The sequence below is a fragment of the Heterodontus francisci genome, chromosome 30 (assembly GCF_036365525.1).
Source record: "Heterodontus francisci isolate sHetFra1 chromosome 30, sHetFra1.hap1, whole genome shotgun sequence".
Taxonomy (NCBI): Eukaryota; Metazoa; Chordata; class Chondrichthyes; order Heterodontiformes; family Heterodontidae; genus Heterodontus; species Heterodontus francisci.
In genome coordinates this window covers 58,117,230-58,136,646 of record NC_090400.1, presented here as the reverse complement: position 1 = coordinate 58,136,646, position 19,417 = coordinate 58,117,230, and the positions used below count along the sequence as shown (strand labels likewise).

The 19,417-nt window shown below is 52.3% G+C and overlaps 1 protein-coding gene across 1 annotated transcript; it reads left to right on the top strand.

The window, feature by feature from the left end:
• Nucleotides 1–300: 300 nt before the first annotated feature.
• Nucleotides 301–18,634, top strand: LOC137346837 (pinopsin-like). Its single transcript, XM_068010758.1, has 5 exons — nucleotides 301–565; nucleotides 2,436–2,618; nucleotides 13,197–13,342; nucleotides 14,787–15,026; nucleotides 17,905–18,634. Exons 1-5 carry the CDS (start codon nucleotides 316–318, stop codon nucleotides 18,052–18,054), a joined length of 969 nt encoding a protein of 322 aa, XP_067866859.1. The 5' UTR covers nucleotides 301–315; the 3' UTR covers nucleotides 18,055–18,634.
• Nucleotides 18,635–19,417: the final 783 nt, after the last annotated feature.

Genomic DNA, 19,417 nt, shown 5'->3' with positions numbered 1-19,417 from the left:
GAAGCAGCTGGTTATTTTAAATAGATATTAAGGAAGATTACGACATGGTAGGGAGAGAGATCCATTTGATGATTCTCCTAAGCTGTTTCGGCTTTATAATAAGGTTTATCAAACCTTACTGACCATCCACAGTGGGGCAATGACTGGTTAACTCAGCTTTCCAGAGACAGAAAGAGAATCCATACAATCAAATTTTGTGAATTCCCCTCTCGAAGGTCGATGGGTTTTTCCACGGTTTCCACCGCCACTTACAATAAGACCATTGGTGCTTTCGATGGCCCCCAATGGCCACACGTTTCCCCGAAGAGCACCTACATGGCTGTAGCCACTCTCATGGGCACTGTGGTCTTTTTGGCCACCTTCGTGAATGGGCTGGTCATCCTGGTGTCCATCAAATACAAGAAGCTCCGCTCGCCACTCAACTACATCCTGGTGAATCTGGCCATTGCTGACCTGATGGTCACTTTCTTTGGCAGCACCATCAGCTTCTCCAACAACATCCATGGCTACTTCACTTTGGGGGAGTCGATGTGTCAGTTCGAAGGTTTCATGGTGTCCTTGACAGGTGGGTGTTCCTGAGCTGCCTTAATTTCTCCACAGGGTTCTTCCTGCACTTCTACCTCCCCTTTCATGGTCCCATTCCTTGGAATCCACCTTCCTCAGACTCAGTGAGTAACAAAGTCTTGCACTTCTAATTTGCTCCTGGTCTGTGTGAGGAACATCAGCCACTCGAGACTGTTCTCCCGTTCCATCAGATGGTGGCTGGTCCAATTTACTCTCTTTGCTGTATATCCCTTGAAACACTTTGCCTAAATAATCTCATCAATCGCAGTCCTGAAAAATTCAATTCACCCCCCAGAATCCATAGTTTTTGGGGGGGAGAGCTCCAGATTTCCACTCCCTTTTGTGTGAAGACGTGCTTCCTGACATCACCCCTGAACGGCTTGGCTCGAATTTTAAGGTTCTACTCCTTTGTTCTGGACTCTCCCCACCAGAGGAAATAGTTGCTCTCTATTCTTTTGGATCCCTTTATCATTTTAAAAACCTCAATCAGATCACCACCCTGCCAGATCTTCTAAACTCAAGGGAATGCAATCCAGGTTTATGCAACCTGTCCGACTAATTTAACTCTTTAAGGTATATCTTAATGATACAATGATATCATTCTGGTGAGTCTCCGCTGCACCCTCTCCAAGGCCAGTATGTCCTTCCTGGGGAATGGTGGCTGGAACGGAACCCAGTTACTCCAGATGGGGTCTGACCAAGATTCTATACAGCTGAAATATCACTTCCTCCCCTTTGTATTCATTGAGGCAAAGACCAACATTCTATTTGTCTGTTTGATCGCTGTTTGTGCCTGTTTACTAGTATTTAATGATTTGTGCGCTTGGGCTCCCAAGTTGGCTATCTCATTCCAGACAGTTATATTCTTGCATTAATTAGCCTCAGTGCCTATGGGTTACAGAATGGGTAATCATCCCGGGTTCCTGTCCACGTTATTCAAAGATTCCGCTGCCCCTTACGGGAAGGATATTGGGTGAGGATGGGGTTGGTTTTGGCCATGAGACTGATCAGTTATTGGTGTCAATAAAAAGCTATTTGGGTAGAGGGCATCTAATGACCACTGGAGCCCTGAATGACCAACACCCTCAGGAAATGAGAGGACATCAGCAAAGGGGAAAGAAAATCGAGGTCAATAGTGAAGCCCCAGCAGAGGGCGCAGATTGAAGATAATTGGCAAAAACTCTGTGCTCGATGCTAGGGCCTGGGAAAGGCTGCAGAGGAGATTTACTGGAATGAGGGACTTCAGTAAGGTGGGGAGACTGGAGAGGTGGGGTTGTTCTCCTTGGAGCAGAGAAGGTTAAGGGGAGATTTAACAGGGGTGTGTTCAAAACCATGAAGGGTTTTGATAGAATAAATAAGGAGAACGTGTTTGCAGTGGCAGGAGGGTTGGTAACCAGAGCACACATTTAAAGTAATTGGCAAAAGAACCACAGGGGACGTGAGGAGTTTTGTTTTGCAGCGAGTTGTTGTGATCTGGAACGCGGATTCAATAGTAACTTTCAAAAGCGAATTGGATAAATAGTTAAAAAGGAAAAATTTGTAGGTTTATGGGGAGAGAGCGGAGGGGAGTGAGATTAATTGGAAAGCTCTTTCAAAGAGCCAGCACAGGCATGATGGGCTGAATGGCCTCCTATGCTGAAATGTCCATGAATCTCTGGGGGTGGGATGGGGAGAACAGGGAGAGTTGGGCAAACTGCGCTCTCTCCCTGCCACGTGAATGGTTTTAGACTGGCACTGTTGGTAGGGAGTCCAGGCCAGGCCAAGCTTTCCTGCAGCCCAGTAAGCCAGGTTGCAAGGAGGTGCAGTGAGAGCACGAGTGGGAAATAGAAAGGGAGAGAAGCTGAGTTGCCTGGTGTGTTTTTCCTGAGTAGGTATTGTGGGGTTATGGTCCCTGGCGATCCTGGCCTTCGAGCGATACATCGTCATTTGCAAACCGATGGGGGATTTCCGCTTCCAGCAGAGACATGCGGTATGGGGCTGCCTCTTCACCTGGATCTGGTCATTCGCCTGGACTGTGCCACCTCTTTTTGGCTGGAGTAGTTACGTACCTGAGGGTAAGGCGATAAACGAGGCAGAGAGTCTGCACACGCTCCTGCCTAGAACACAAATTACAAAATATTACATACGAGCATATGGAATAAGAGCAGGAGTAGGCCACTCAGCCCCTTGAGTCTGCACGGTCATTCAATAAGCTCACTGATCTTCTCCCTCTGCTCCACTGTCCCGCACTATCCCCCTATCCTTAGCCCAAGAATCTGTCGATTTCAGTTTTGAATGTACTCAAAGATTGGCACCCACAGTCCTCTGGGGAAGAGAATTTACAAAGAATTCACAACACAGAAATAGGCCATTCGGCCCATCTGCTCTGTGCTGGTGTTGCTGCTCCAGATGAGCCTCCTCCCAACCTACTTCATCTCACTCTATCACCATATCCTTCTATTCCTTTCTCCCTCATGTGTTTATCCAGCTTCCCCTTAAACGTATCGATACTATTCACCTCAACCACTCCCGGTGGTAGCGAGTTTCACAATTTGGTAAAGATGTTTTTCCTGAATTCCCTGTTGGATTTATTAGTGACTATCTTATATTTATGATCTTTAGTCTGGTCTTAGTCACGAGTGGAAACATCATCTCTACGTCAACCCTATCAAACCCTTTAATAATCTGAAAGACCTCTATCAGGTCACGCCCGAGTCTTGTCTTTTCTAAAGAAAAGAGCCCCAGCCTGTTCAATCTTTCCCGTTGACAAAATCTCTCAGTTCTGCTATCAGCCTAGTAAATCTTTCCTGCATCTTCTCCAGTGTCTCCAATTCACTCACTTATTTCTGCAGCAAACCCAATGTTACGACCGAGGTGGGAGGAGTGCACTGTTCATTCTAGTTTCACGTCTCCATGGGTCACAACATATATTTACATTTTTTCCCACTTACCAATACAGTCAATCATAGACTCTACTTTTATCCCAGAATAAAACACACCAACCAGGTTTCTTTAATAAACAACAAAATTATCAGTTTATTATAAAACAAGTCTTAACCAGTAGTGATGTAAAGCATAAACACACAGACTGAAGTATAACAGTTCCCTTTTTACCTTAGCCCCTCATACTCACACACATATACATCGGTTAACTGGAAAAATAAAAGGGAATTTTGCTTTAGAGCTCTGCACAAAAAAACTAGACAAAAAACACTTAGGCTGAATACTTGCTCATTCTTGAAGTAAAAAAAGGTATGGAAAGATGTCTTTTGTTTTAGTTTGGCATCCCAATTGTGTATAGATGGCTGTCACTGGAATCTTCCCAGAACAGTTCTTTCCAGGTGATGTTGAAGATCAGTTTGGGACGCCTTTCCAAGAAATGCAGCTACAGAGGTTTCAATTCCCACACATTTGATACACAGGGTTTCCTCAAATACAGGAGGAAAGTGGAGACTGACACACTGACTACTCAGGGTCTCTTTAAAAGGGAGAGAACTAGGTTTCCTTGGCAGGCAAAAAAAAAAACAACTGTCTTCCAAGCAGTTTCCAGTCCAACTCACTGTCCAAAGCAAAAGCATAAACAATGTCACAAGAGACAAGCCTCCTGACCTCTATAAATCTTGACCTGTCACTTCTCTGTAAACATCTTCTCCATGTCAAAACAACAGGCCCCCTCCTGGTATTTTATCTGAAAACAGGTGCCTTCCAGCAAGGGCTTGTTCACAAGCCAAGTCCAGGAAGCCTTCTGCTGCCCTCATTTAAAAAAAAACACAAAGTTCAGCATCTCTTCAAGCCTCCAGAAGAATCAATGTCCATAATTCAACTGTAAGTCCTTAAAAACATATTTTACAAAAAATAGAAGCACTCTGATAACACCAGTCATGCGAAAGAAAATTACCCTGATGGAAATGTCTGTGTTTCCCCATTTCCATATCTTTTGTCTTTGAGTTGAAAGGTTGTGGATTCATGTCACACTCCAGAGACTTGAGCACATCATCCAGGCTGCCACTCCCAGTGTGGTACTGAGGGAGCGCTGCACTGTTGGAGGGTCAGTACTGAGGGAGTGCTGCACTGTCGGAGGGGCAGTACTGAAGGAGTGCTGCACTGTCGGAGGGGCAGTACTGAGTGAGCGCTGCACTATCGGAGGGTCAGTACTGAGGGAGCGTTGCACTGTTGGAGGGTCAGTACTGAGGGAGTGCTGCACTGTCAGAGGGTCAGTACTGAGGGAGCACTGCACTGTCGGAGGGTTGGTACTGAGGGAATGCTGCACTGTCAGAGGGTCAGTACTGAGGGAGCGCTGCACTGTCGGAGGGTCAGTACTGAGGGAGCACTGCACTGTCGGAGGGGCAGTACTGAGGGTGCGCTGCACTGTCGGTGGGGCAGTACTGAGGGAGCGCTGCACTGTCGGAGGGTCAGTACTGAGGGAGTGCTGCACTGTTGGAGGGTCAGTATTGAGGGAGCGCTGCACTGTCGGAGGGTCAGTACTGAGGGAGCGCTGCACTGTCGGGGGGTCAGTACTGAGGGAGAACTGCACTGTCGGAGGGTCAGTACTGAGGGAGCGCTGCACAGTCGGAGGGGCAGTACTGAGGGAGTGCTGCACTGTCAGAGGGGCAGTACTGAGGGAGTGCTGCACTGTCGGAGGGTCAGTACTGAGGGAGTGCTGCACTGTCGGAGGGGCAGTACTGAGGGAGCGCTGCACTGTCGGAGGGGCAGTACTGAGGGAGCGCTGCACTGTCGGGGGGTCAGTACTGAGGGAGCACTGCACTGTCGGAGGGTCAGTACTGAGGCAGCGCTGCACTGTCGGAGGGGCAGTACTGAGGGAGCGCTGCACTGTCGGAGGGGCAGTACTGAGGGAGCGCTGCACTGTCGGAGGGTCAGTACTGAGGGAGCGCTGCACTGTCGGAGGGTCAGTATTGAGGGAGCGCTGCACTGTCGGAGGGTCAGTCTTGAGGGAACACAGCACTGTCGGAGGGTCAGTACTGAGGGAGTGCTGCACTGTTGGAGGGTCAGTACTGAGGGAACACAGCACTGTCGGAAGGTCAGTACTGAAGGAGCGCTGCACTGTCGGAGGGTCAGTACTGAGGGAGTGCTGCACTGTCGGAGGGTCAGTACTGAGGGAGCGCTGCACTGTCGGAGGGTCAGTGCTGAGGGAGCGCTGCACTGTCGGAGGATCAGTACTGAGGGAGCGCTGCACTGTCGGAGGGTCAGTACTGAGGGAGGGTCAGTACTGAGGGAGTGCTGCACTGTCGGAGGGTCAGTACTGAAGGAGCGCTGCACTGTCGGAGGGTCAGTACTGAGGGAGGGTCAGTACTGAGGGAGTGCTGCACTGTCGGAGGGTCAGTACTGAGGGAGGGCTGCACTGTCGGAGGGTCAGTACTGAGGTAGTGCTGCACTGTCGGAAGGTCAGTACTGAGGGAGCGCTGCACTGTCGGAGGGTCAGTACTGAGGGAGTGCTGCACTGTCGGAGGGTCAGTACTGGGGGAGCGCTGCACTGTCGGAAGGGCAGTACTGAGGGAGCGCTGCACTGTCGGAGGGTCAGTACTGGGGGAGTGCTGCACTGTCAGAGGGTCAGTACTGAGGGAGCGCTGCACTGTCGGAGGGTCAGTACTGAGGGAGCGCTGCACTGTCGGAGGGTCAGTACTGGGGGAGTGCTGCACTGTCGGAGGGTCAGTACTGAGGGAGCGCTGCACAGTCGGAGGGGCAGTACTGAGGGAGCGCTGCACTGTCGGAGGGGCAGTACTGAGGGAGCGCTGCACTGTCGGAGGGGCAGTACTGAGGGAGCGCTGCACTGTCGGAGGGTCAGTACTGAGGGAGCGCTGCACTGTCGGAGGGTCAGTATTGAGGGAGCGCTGCACTGTCGGAGGTTCAGTCTTGAGGGAACACAGCACTGTCGGAGGGTCAGTACTGAGGGAGTGCTGCACTGTCGGAGGGTCAGTACTGAGGGAGCGCTGCACTGTCGGAGGGTCAGTGCTGAGGGAGCGCTGCACTGTCGGAGGGTCAGTACTGAGGGAGCGCTGCACTGTCGGAGGGTCAGTACTGAGGGAGGGTCAGTACTGAGGGAGTGCTGCACTGTCGGAGGGTCAGTACTGAGGGAGCGCTGCACTGTCGGAGGGTCAGTACTGGGGGAGTGCTGCACTGTCGGAGGGTCAGTACTGAGGGAGCGCTGCACAGTCGGAGGGGCAGTACTGAGGGAGCGCTGCACTGTCGGAGGGGCAGTACTGAGGGAGCGCTGCACTGTCGGAGGGGCAGTACTGAGGGAGCGCTGCACTGTCGGGGGGTCAGTACTGAGGGAGCACTGCACTGTCGGAGGGTCAGTACTGAGGGAGCGCTGCACTGTCGGAGGGGCAGTACTGAGGGAGCGCTGCACTGTCGGAGGGGCAGTACTGAGGGAGTGCTGCACTGTCGGAGGGTCAGTACTGAGGGAGCGCTGCACTGTCGGAGGGTCAGTATTGAGGGAGCGCTGCACTGTCGGAGGGTCAGTCTTGAGGGAACACAGCACTGTCGGAGGGTCAGTACTGAGGGAGTGCTGCACTGTTGGAGGGTCAGTACTGAGGGAACACAGCACTGTCGGAAGGTCAGTACTGAAGGAGCGCTGCACTGTCGGAGGGTCAGTACTGAGGGAGTGCTGCACTGTCGGAGGGTCAGTACTGAGGGAGCGCTGTACTGTCGGAGGGTCAGTGCTGAGGGAGCGCTGCACTGTCGGAGGGTCAGTACTGAGGGAGCGCTGCACTGTCGGAGGGTCAGTACTGAGGGGGGGTCAGTACTGAGGGAGTGCTGCACTGTCGGAGGGTCAGTACTGAAGGAGCGCTGCACTGTCGGAGGGTCAGTACTGAGGGAGGGTCAGTACTGAGGGAGTGCTGCACTGTCGGAGGGTCAGTACTGGGGGAGCGCTGCACTGTCGGAAGGGCAGTACTGAGGGAGCGCTGCACTGTCGGAGGGTCAGTACTGGGGGAGAGCTGCACTGTCAGAGGGTCAGTACTGAGGGAGCGCTGCACTGTTGGAGGGTCAGTACTGAGGGAGCGCTGCACTGTCGGAGGGTCAGTACTGGGGGAGTGCTGCACTGTCGGAGGGTCAGTACTGAGGGAGCGCTGCACTGTCGGAGGGTCAGTACTGAGGGAGTGCTGCACTGTCGGAGGGTCAATACTGGGGGAGCGCTGCACTGTCGGAGGGTCAGTACTGAGGGAGTGCTGCACTGTCGGAGGGGCAGTACTGGGGGTGTGCTGCACTGTCGGAGGGTCAGTACTGAGGGAGCGCTACACTGTCGGAGGGTCAGTACTGGGGGAGTGCTGCACTGTCAGAGGGTCAGTACTGGGGGAGTGCTGCACTGTCGGAGGGTCAGTACTGAGGGAACGCTGCACTGTCGGAGGGTCAGTACTGAGGGAGTGCTGCACTGTCGGAGGGTCAGTACTGGGGGAGTGCTGCACTGTCGGAGGGTCAGTACTGAGGGAGTGCTGCACTGTCGGAGGGTCAGTACTGAGGGAGTGCTGCACTGTCGGAGGGTCAGTACTGAGGGAGTGCTGTCGGAGGGTCAGTACTGAGGGAGTGCTGCACTGTCGGAAGGTCAGTACTGAGGGAGCGCTGCACTGTCGGAGGGGCAGTACTGAGGGAGCGCTGCACTGTCGGAGGGGCAGTACTGAGGGAGCGCTGCACTGTCGGAGGGTCAGTACTGAGGGAGCGCTGCACTGTCGGAGGGTCAGTATTGAGGGAGCGCTGCACTGTCGGAGGGTCAGTCTTGAGGGAACACAGCACTGTCGGAGGGTCAGTACTGAGGGAGTGCTGCACTGTTGGAGGGTCAGTACTGAGGGAACACAGCACTGTCGGAAGGTCAGTACTGAAGGAGCGCTGCACTGTCGGAGGGTCAGTACTGAGGGAGTGCTGCACTGTCGGAGGGTCAGTACTGAGGGAGCGCTGCACTGTCGGAGGGTCAGTGCTGAGGGAGCGCTGCACTGTCGGAGGGTCAGTACTGAGGGAGCGCTGCACTGTCGGAGGGTCAGTACTGAGGGAGGGTCAGTACTGAGGGAGTGCTGCACTGTCGGAGGGTCAGTACTGAAGGAGCGCTGCACTGTCGGAGGGTCAGTACTGAGGGAGGGTCAGTACTGAGGGAGTGCTGCACTGTCGGAGGGTCAGTACTGAGGGAGGGCTGCACTGTCGGAGGGTCAGTACTGAGGGAGTGCTGCACTGTCGGAAGGTCAGTACTGAGGGAGCGCTGCACTGTCGGAGGGTCAGTACTGAGGGAGTGCTGCACTGTCGGAGGGTCAGTACTGGGGGAGCGCTGCACTGTCGGAAGGGCAGTACTGAGGGAGCGCTGCACTGTCGGAGGGTCAGTACTGGGGGAGTGCTGCACTGTCAGAGGGTCAGTACTGAGGGAGCGCTGCACTGTTGGAGGGTCAGTACTGAGGGAGCGCTGCACTGTTGGAGGGTCAGTACTGGGGGAGTGCTGCACTGTCGGAGGGTCAGTACTGAGGGAGCGCTGCACTGTCGGAGGGTCAGTACTGAGGGAGTGCTGCACTGTCGGAGGGTCAATACTGGGGGAGCGCTGCACTGTCGGAGGGTCAGTACTGAGGGAGTGCTGCACTGTCGGAGGGTCAGTACTGGGGGTGTGCTGCACTGTCGGAGGGTCAGTACTGAGGGAGCGCTACACTGTCGGAGGGTCAGTACTGGGGGAGCGCTGCACTGTCGGAGGGTCAGTACTGAGGGAGTGCTGCACTGTCAGAGGGTCAGTACTGGGGGAGTGCTGCACTGTCGGAGGGTCAGTACTGAGGGAGTGCTGCACTGTCGGAGGGTCAGTACTGAGGGAGTGCTGCACTGTCGGAGGGTCAGTACTGAGGGAGTGCTGCACTGTCGGAGGGTCAGTACTGAGGGAGTGCTGCACTGTCGGAGGGTCAGTACTGAGGGAGTGCTGCACTGTCAGAGGGTCAGTACTGGGGGAGCGCTGCACTGTCGGAGGGTCAGTACTGAGGGAGCGCTGCACTGTCGGAGGGTCAGTACTGAGGGAGGGTCAGTACTGAGGGAGTGCTGCACTGTCGGAGGGTCAGTACTGAAGGAGCGCTGCACTGTCGGAGGGTCAGTACTGAGGGATGGTCAGTACTGAGGGAGTGCTGCACTGTCGGAGGGTCAGTACTGAGGGAGGGCTGCACTGTCGGAGGGTCAGTACTGAGGGAGTGCTGCACTGTCGGAAGGTCAGTACTGAGGGAGCGCTGCACTGTCGGAGGGTCAGTACTGAGGGAGTGCTGCACTGTCGGAGGGTCAGTACTGGGGGAGCGCTGCACTGTCGGAAGGGCAGTACTGAGGGAGCGCTGCACTGTCGGAGGGTCAGTACTGGGGGAGTGCTGCACTGTCAGAGGGTCAGTACTGAGGGAGCGCTGCACTGTTGGAGGGGCAGTACTGAGGGAGTGCTGCACTGTCGGAGGGTCAGTACTGAGGGAGTGCTGCACTGTCGGAGGGTCAATACTGGGGGAGCGCTGCACTGTCGGAGGGTCAATACTGAGGGAGTGCTGCACTGTCGGAGGGTCAGTACTGAGGGAGTGCTGCACTGTCGGAAGGTCAGTACTGAGGGAGCGCTGCACTGTCGGAAGGTCAGTACTGAGGGAGTGCTGCACTGTCAGAGGGTCAGTACTGGGGGAGCGCTGCACTGTCGGAGGGTCAGTACTGAGGGAGCGCTGCACTGTCGGAGGGTCAGTACTGAGGGAGGGTCAGTACTGAGGGAGTGCTGCACTGTCGGAGGGTCAGTACTGAAGGAGCGCTGCACTGTCGGAGGGTCAGTACTGAGGGAGGGTCAGTACTGATGGAGTGCTGCACTGTCGGAGGGTCAGTACTGAGGGAGGGCTGCACTGTCGGAGGGTCAGTACTGAGGGAGTGCTGCACTGTCGGAAGGTCAGTACTGAGGGAGCGCTGCACTGTCGGAGGGTCAGTACTGAGGGAGTGCTGCACTGTCGGAGGGTCAGTACTGGGGGAGCGCTGCACTGTCGGAAGGGCAGTACTGAGGGAGCGCTGCACTGTCGGAGGGTCAGTACTGGGGGAGTGCTGCACTGTCAGAGGGTCAGTACTGAGGGAGCGCTGCACTGTCGGAGGGTCAATACTGGGGGAGCGCTGCACTGTCGGAGGGTCAATACTGAGGGAGTGCTGCACTGTCGGAGGGTCAGTACTGAGGGAGTGCTGCACTGTCGGAAGGTCAGTACTGAGGGAGCGCTGCACTGTCGGAAGGTCAGTACTGAGGGAGTGCTGCACTGTCAGAGGGTCAGTACTGGGGGAGCGCTGCACTGTCGGAGGGTCAGTACTGAGGGAGCGCTGCACTGTCGGAGGGTCAGTACTGAGGGAGGGTCAGTACTGAGGGAGTGCTGCACTGTCGGAGGGTCAGTACTGAGGGAGTGCTGCACTGTCGGAAGGTCAGTACTGAGGGAGCGCTGCACTGTCGGAAGGTCAGTACTGAGGGAGTGCTGCACTGTCAGAGGGTCAGTACTGGGGGAGCGCTGCACTGTCGGAGGGTCAGTACTGAGGGAGCGCTGCACTGTCGGAGGGTCAGTACTGAGGGAGGGTCAGTACTGAGGGAGTGCTGCACTGTCGGAGGATCAGTACTGAGGGAGGGCTGCACTGTCGGAGGGTCAGTACTGAGGGAGTGCTGCACTGTCGGAAGGTCAGTACTGAGGGAGCGCTGCACTGTCGGAAGGTCAGTACTGAGGGAGGTGCTGTCTTTCAGATGAGCTGTTAAACCGAGGCCCCGTCTGTCCTCTCAGGTGAATATAAAGGATCCCAAGGCCACTCATTCAAAGAAGAGCTGGGGAGTTCTTCCTGGGGTCCTCGTCAATATTTATTCCTCAATCAACATCACTAAAAACTGGTCATTAACAAGTTGCTGATTCTGGGAACTTGCTGTGCACAAATTGTTGGTAATGTTACTCACCCTCCTTTTGGTGACGTGTTGGGACTCTGATCGCTTTTTCCTATTTTTCCTCCAAGATGATTGGACTGAACCTGTATGTTTGATAAACTGCCCTGTGTGCTTGTCGCGTGTACTCACCCTGTGTGCTTGTCGCGTGTACTCACCCTGTGTGCTTGTAGCGTGTACTCACCCTGTGTGCTTGTCGCGTGTACTCACCCTGTGTGCTTGTAGCGTGTACTCACCCTGTGTGCTTGTAGCGTGTACTCACCCTGTGTGCTTGTCGCGTGTACTCGCCCTGTGTGCTTGTAGCATGTACTCACCCTCCTGTGTGCTTGTAGCGTGTACTCACCCTCCTGTGTGCTTGTAGCATGTACTCACCCTGTGTGCTTGTCGCGTGTACTCGCCCTGTGTGCTTGTCGCGTGTACTCGCCCTGTGTGCTTGTAGCGTGTACTCGCCCTGTGTGCTTGTAGCGTGTACTCACCCTGTGTGCTTGTCGCGTGTACTCGCCCTGTGTACTTGTAGCGTGTACTCACCCTGTGTGCTTGTAGCATGTACTCACCCTGTGTGCTTGTCGCGTGTACTCGCCCTGTGTGCTTGTAGCGTGTACTCGCCCTGTGTGCTTGTAGCGTGTACTCACCCTGTGTGCTTGTAGCGTGTACTCACCCTGTGTGCTTGTCGCGTGTACTCGCCCTGTGTGCTTGTAGCATGTACTCACCGTGTGTGCTTGTCGCGTGTACTCACCCTGTGTGCTTGTAGCATGTACTCACCGTGTGTGCTTGTCGCGTGTACTCACCCTGTGTGCTTGTCGCGTGTACTCGCCCTGTGTGCTTGTAGCGTGTACTCACCCTGTGTGCTTGTCGCGTGTACTCGCCCTGTGTGCTTGTAGCGTGTACTCACCTTGTGTGCACGGACTGCAGTTTAGGGTGTGTGTTCACACTGTGTGCTTGTAGCGTGTACTCACCCTGTGTGCTTGTAGCGTGTACTCACCTTGTGTGCTTGTAGCATGTACTCACCCTGTGTGCTTGTAGCGTGTACTCACCCTGTGTGCCTGTAGCGTGTACTCACCCTGTGTGCTTGTAGCGTGTACTCACCCTGTGTGCTTGTAGCGTGTACTCACCCTGTGTGCTTGTAGCATGTACTCACCGTGTGTGCTTGTCGCGTGTACTCACCCTGTGTGCTTGTAGCGTGTACTCACCCTGTGTGCTTGTAGCGTGTACTCACCCTGTGTGCTTGTAGCATGTACTCACCCTGTGTGCTTGTAGCGTGTACTCACCCTGTGTGCTTGTAGCGTGTACTCACCCTGTGTGCTTGTAGCGTGTACTCACCCTGTGTGCTTGTAGCGTGTACTCACCCTGTGTGCTTGTAGCATGTACTCACCCTGTGTGCTTGTAGCATGTACTCACCCTGTGTGCTTGTAGCGTGTACTCACCCTGTGTGCTTGTCGCGTGTACTCGCCCTGTGTGCTTGTAGCATGTACTCACCTTGTGTGCTTGTAGCATGTACTCACCCTGTGTGCTTGTAGCGTGTACTCACCTTGTGTGCTTGTAGCATGTACTCACCCTGTGTGCTTGTCGCGTGTACTCGCCCTGTGTGCTTGTAGCGTGTACTCACCTTGTGTGCACGGACTGCAGTTTAGGGTGTGTGTTCACACTGTGTGCTTGTAGCGTGTACTCACCTTGTGTGCACGGACTGCAGTTTAGGGTGTGTGTTCACACTGTGTGCTTGCATAGTCACAGTTTAGTTATTAAGGACAATCTCTTTTTCGGGCACTAGGATTACGGACATCTTGTGGACCGAACTGGTATACGGGAGGAAGCAACAACAATAGTTACGTGGTGGCACTCTTTGTCACCTGCTTCATGATGCCCCTGAGCTTGATCATCTTCTCCTATGTCAGTTTGCTGGTGGTTCTTCGAGCAGTGAGTATGGAGAATCTTTCAGCTCCAATTTTCTACCTTCCTCTCCAAACTGCCCTGGCTCATTCTGTGGACATCACCAGGCCTCTGGTACAAACTCGCAAAACTTTAACAGTGAGTGCTGGCAGTCTATTCCTCTGTGGAAGCATCGTAGGCAGGTGCCCTCTCTCCCCTCTTCCCCCCCAAGCCCACAGCACCTTTATCAGGGGTGAGGGATCATCAGCAGGAGTAGGAGCTCTGGCTGATTTTGTTTTCCTTGCTCCTTAGCCCATGGTCACTGACACCAACAGCACCTGATTGATCTCTGATCAGAGGCCAAAACCGTGTTTAATTTGGCACCGAACTGGCAATCTCAGTCTGATTGGTTCCATTCCTGCACTTGCAAAGCCAGAGATCAAGAGTTCAAATCTCACCCTGGCAAGTTATGAATTTAAATTCGGTCAATTTGATCGCTGTAACGTTACTGTACTAGTGATCCAGAGGCCCGGACTAATGCTCTGGAGACATGAATTCAAATCCGACCATGGCAGCTGGGCAATTTAAATTCAATTAATTAATAAATCTGGAATTAAATACTCATGTCATTAATAATGATCGTGAAACTGCTGGATTATTGCTTCACTAATGTCCTTTAGGGAAGGAAATCTGCTGTCCTTACCTGGTCTGGCCTACATGTAACTCCAGACTCACAGCAATGTGGTTGACTCTTAAATGCCCTCTGAAATGGCCTAGCAAGCCACTCAGTTGTATCAAACTGCTACAGAAACAAACACTGTGGGTGTATCGACACCACATGGACTGCGGAATTTCAAGAAGTTGGCTCACCCCCACCTTCTGAAAGGCAATTAGAGACGGGCAATAAATGCTGGCCTGGCCAGCTTCACTGTGTATCTAACCCCCGTGCTGTATCTGTCCTGGGAATGTTTGATGGGGACAGTGTAGAGGGAGCTTTACTCTGTATCTACCCCTGTCCTGGGAGTGTTTGATGGGGACAGTGTAGAGGGAGCTTTACTCTGTATCTACCCCTGTCCTGGGAGTGTTTGATGGGGACAGTGTAGAGGGAGCTTTACTCTGTATCTACCCCTGTCCTGGGAGTGTTTGATGGGGACAGTGTAGAGGGAGCTTTACTCTGTATCTACCCCTGTCCTGGGAGTGTTTGATGGGGACAGTGTAGAGGGAGCTTTACTCTGTATCTACCCCTGTCCTGGGAGTGTTTGATGGGGACAGTGTAGAGGGAGCTTTACTCTGTATCTACCCCTGTCCTGGGAGTGTTTGATGGGGACAGTGTAGAGGGAGCTTTACTCTGTATCTACCCCTGTCCTGGGAGTGTTTGATGGGGACTGTGCTCCATTTCCTTCTGCTGACATTCCCTCACCTTAATGGGGACCATTTTCTTTAAGGAGATGCCAGAAGGTGTAAATTAGCTGTACATTCTTTCCTTCCACAGGTTGCTCAGCAACAGAAAGAGTGCCAGACAACACAGCGAGCGGAACGAGAGGTTACCCGCATGGTGATTGCTATGGTGATGGCTTTTTTGATCTGCTGGCTCCCTTATGCCACCTTTGCCATGGTTGTTGCTGTGAATAAGGACATTGTAATTCATCCCACCTTAGCATCCATGCCCTCCTATTTCTCAAAGACCGCCACAGTCTACAACCCTATTATCTATATCTTCATGAACAAACAGGTAAATGTCAGTTCTCCCACATGTATTACAGGTTGCCAACCCTGCTTGAATGTATTCCTGGAGGTTTCATCACCTGACATCCCAGCCACCAATAGCCCCACCCCCACACACTCCCACCATTTTCACCCAACATGTCCATCGTCACAGAACCCGGCCTACCCCCCAGTCGATTGGTCAACAAAGAGCCTCTTCAATTCCTGATTGGACAACTCTTGGCTGTCAATCAAACAGCCTTTTTTTTCCTCCATCTCCAATATTTTTTATAACAATTAAATAAAATGATCTGACGGCCAGGTGAGAAAGGGGTCTAGGGTTCCCTTTCAACCTTCACCTGGTCTTACTGTAACAGGGTTTAATTTTAAACATGCTGTGTTTTTAGCTCCCGCTTGGTGAATCCTTATTCCCCGATTTCCAATTATAAGGTAAAGAAACCAGCAAAAACAGGTTTTTTTAGGTTTAAAGAAGAAAAGTCAAAATTTATTTAAACTTAAACTCTAATTCAGTTAACGCCTACAGATACATGACACACCCATGCTAGCATGCACATGCAATCACACGTGCAAATAGAGACAGAAAAGAAAACAAAAGAAATAAAGTGGAAAAGTTTGAGGCAATATCTGAAGAGTTGTTGTTATGGTTATTCGAGCTCACTGTAGAGTCCTTGATTGTAGGTAGATCTTGCTTTTTGTTGGGGCCTAGTATTCTTCTTAAACATTGTTCACTGTAGGAGACTTTTCTCTCTTGGGGTTCATGTGTCTTCAGTGGATTCAGAGGTTTGTGAGAAAGAGATGGGAGCAGACAGGAGAGATCTTCTCAGTCCAGGAGCAAACAGACACCCTGACTTCAAACTGTTTGTACAAATTAAAAAACCTCAGGTTACCCAGCAGGTTAGTCATGTGACGAGCTGGTTTGACCATGTCCATTTGTGTATTCGGCCATCTTAACAGTCAACTTGGAATCTGAGCTCCCCCACCTTCAACGTCTGGTGATCAAAAGTCCATTGTGGGTTGAATGTGTCAGGGAATGGCTGCTTTGTCCTTCCAAACACTGTCTGTTAATATGCAAATGTCTCTTCCAGCCACGGCTGAAGAAAGGACTTGTTTAACAAGAAAAAGAAAAGCGCACAATTTTTTAAATGTCACTGCAATTTTTCTCCCTATGTTTGCTCGCAGTTGTGTACAGGAGATTATCTGCAATCTTTGGGGTCTCCAGGAGCATTGGCAACCCTAATTATACAGTTGTTTCCTTTTCACAATTCTCGAGAACTTCCCTCAAAGTTGTGAGTGTTACAGATACAGGGGAAGATGACAGGTATGCCAGAGCTCCAATCCATGCCATTGTTACCTCCAGACTCGACCATTCCAGCGCTCTCCTGCCTTCTCTCCCACGTTGTACCCTCCGTAAACTTGAGGTCATCCAAAACTCTGCTGCCCCATGTCCTAACTCACACCAAGTCCCATTCACCCATCACCCGCTGTGCTCACTGACCTACACTGGCTCCCAGTTAAGCAATGCCTCGATTTTAAAATTCTCATCCTTGTTTTTAAATCCCTCTGTGACCTCACCCTCCCTATCTCTGTAATCTCCTCCAGCCCCAGACACTCTGAAATCCTCTCATTCTGGCCTCTTGAGCATCGCCAATTTTAATCGCTCCACCATTGGCAGCCGTGCCTTCAGCTGCCTGGGCCCTAAGTTCTGGAATTCCCTCCCAAAACTTCTCCGCTTCTCTCTCCTCCTTTAAGACGCTCCTTAAAACCAACATCTTTGACCAAGCTTTTGGCCATCTGCCCTAAGGGCTCATATATGGTCCTGTGAAAAACCTTGGAACATTTTATTACATTAAAGGTGATTTATAATTACAAGTTGTTGTTGTGTCTTCCCATTGTGTGACTTCAAGGCAGCGAGAGATATGTTGTATGAAGTTAATCTGTTCTTTTCAGTCCTGTTCTCTGTCTCTGTCACTCCATTATCACCTGGATTCAACCCACTGCTGCCACCTGGTGACGTGGCTGGGGATGGGCAGGTCTTACGGCTTGTGTGACTGGGTTGCTGGATGGGGAGATGATTTTGGTACTAAATAAATGCAAGTTTTTCTTGTTGTTGTGCCCCCTGGGTAAGGGAGAGTGAGATAAAAAAAGAAAATTGGCCTGAATTCCTGCTGCAGCAGCTTCTAACGGAAAGACATTGCTGGTGGCCAGGATTGGGTTTAGCTGTGATGCTTCTCGCAGTTGAATTCCCCATTCAGGCCCACACATGAAGAATAGTAACCAGGATGAGGTACCAGAGGAGGGCAGGAGGACAGCGAGAGTAGGAGCAAATTAGGGAGAAACCAGAGCGGGAGTGAATCTCACCAAAAGGTTAGATTATTTGGTCAATATGATTGCTGTTTGTGGGATCTTGCTGTGCATGCATTGACTGCTTTGTTTTCTGCATTACAACAGCGACTGCACTCCATTGGCTGTGAGGCGCTTTGGGACATCCTGAGGTTGTGAAAGGAGCTACAGAAATGCAAGTTCCTTATTTCTTACCCTCCTTCCTGACTGTTACCATGAACTTATGGTACAAGGACTAGGGGACATAGATTGAAGGTTTTGGGAAAGAGATGCAGGGGGAATGTGAGGAAGAACATTTTTACACTGCAGGTGGTAATGACCTGGAACTCACTGCCCACAAGGGTGGTGGAAGTGGAGACAATCAATGATGTTGGATGGACCCTTGAGGGAAATAGACTTGTAGGGCTATGGGGGAATCGAGCAGGGGAGTGGGACAGACTCCATGGAGAGCTGGCATGGGGCTGATGGGCTGAATGGCCTCCTTCTGTGCTGTAAATGACTCTAGAACTCTATAAATGTCTTTCCCATTTCTCTTCCCTGTCCAGTTCCGGAATTGCTTGCTGACCACTTTGTGCTGTGGGCATAATCAGTTTTCCGGGGATGAAGACCCTTCTTCCAGCTCGACCGGCAGGAGCCACACCGAGGCCACCAACGTTTCCGAGAGAGGAGGTGGCAATAGGATCACACCGGCCTGAACACCCTGGGGTTCCGACACCAGCCTGAGGCTGGGCCTGAGGGAAGGGTTGCCACTGAATTTCCACCGCGATATCTGTGTACAATGGCTTCAACTCACCAGTTAGCAACAAGCTCCTTTGTCTTATTTACAAAGACCCACTAAGAGGATTTACTAAACTCAGTTTAAATGTCCTGCCCCAGGATCACTTGTCCAATTTACAGGCACCAGCTCACTGCATCGGTCTCTATTCATCCACATTTATTGCTAGAATGCCTCTGCTTTCTTGTAATTTATTGCAGGACCACCCCAACTAACCACTTCAGAAAGATCCCATTCCAGCCTCGACCCCACACCCCAAGCCCCCCTCCACTGCCAGCTCCGAATCCACAATGTCCTGCTCAAGGGCACCTGTTGACTTCCCAACTCACTCTCTCCTTCTCTCCCAAAGTCCTCCCCTCTCCCGCACTTCCCTGCCCTTCAAATCCCCCTCGAGCAACTCACTGGCAAAATCCCATTAGTGTGATTCCCAATACGGACACATCAGAATGTCAGCAGGAGAGTGGGATTAGACTGGGTGGGATATTAAAGGGTGTGTGGAGTGAGGGGGAGAGTGGGATTAGGTTGGGTGGGATATTAAAGAGTGTGGGGAGTGAGGGGGAGAGTGGGATTAGACTGGGTGGGATATTAAAGAGTGTGGGGAGTGAAGTGGAGAGTGGGATTAGACTGGGTGGGATATTAAAGAGTGTGGGGAGTGAGGGGGAGAGTGGGATTAGGCTGGGTGGGATATTAAAGAGTGTGGGGAGTGAGGGGGAGAGTGGGATTAGACTGGGTGGGATATTAAAGGGTGTGTGGAGTGAGGGGGAGAGTGGGATTAGACTGGGTGGGATATTAAAGGGTGTGGGGAGTGAGGGGGAGAGTGGGATTAGGCTGGGTGGGATATTAAAGAGTGTGGGGAGTGAAGTGGAGAGTGGGATTAGACTGGGTGGGATATTAAAGAGTGTGGGGAGTGAGGGGGAGAGTGGGATTAGACTGGGTGGGATATTAAAGAGTGTGGGGAGTGAGGGGGAGAGTGGGATTAGACTGGGTGGGATATTAAAGGGTGTGTGGAGTGAGGGGGAGAGTGGGATTAGACTGGGTGGGATATTAAAGAGTGTGGGGAGTGAGGGGGAGAGTGGGATTAGACTGGGTGGGATATTAAAGGGTGTGGGGAGTGAAGTGGAGAGTGGGATTAGACTGGGTGGGATATTAAAGGGTGTGTGGAGTGAGGGGGAGAGTGGGATTAGACTGGGTGGGATATTAAAGGGTGTGTGGAGTGAGGGGGAGAGTGGGATTAGACTGGGTGGGATATTAAAGGGAGTGGGGAGTGAAGTGGAGAGTGGGAT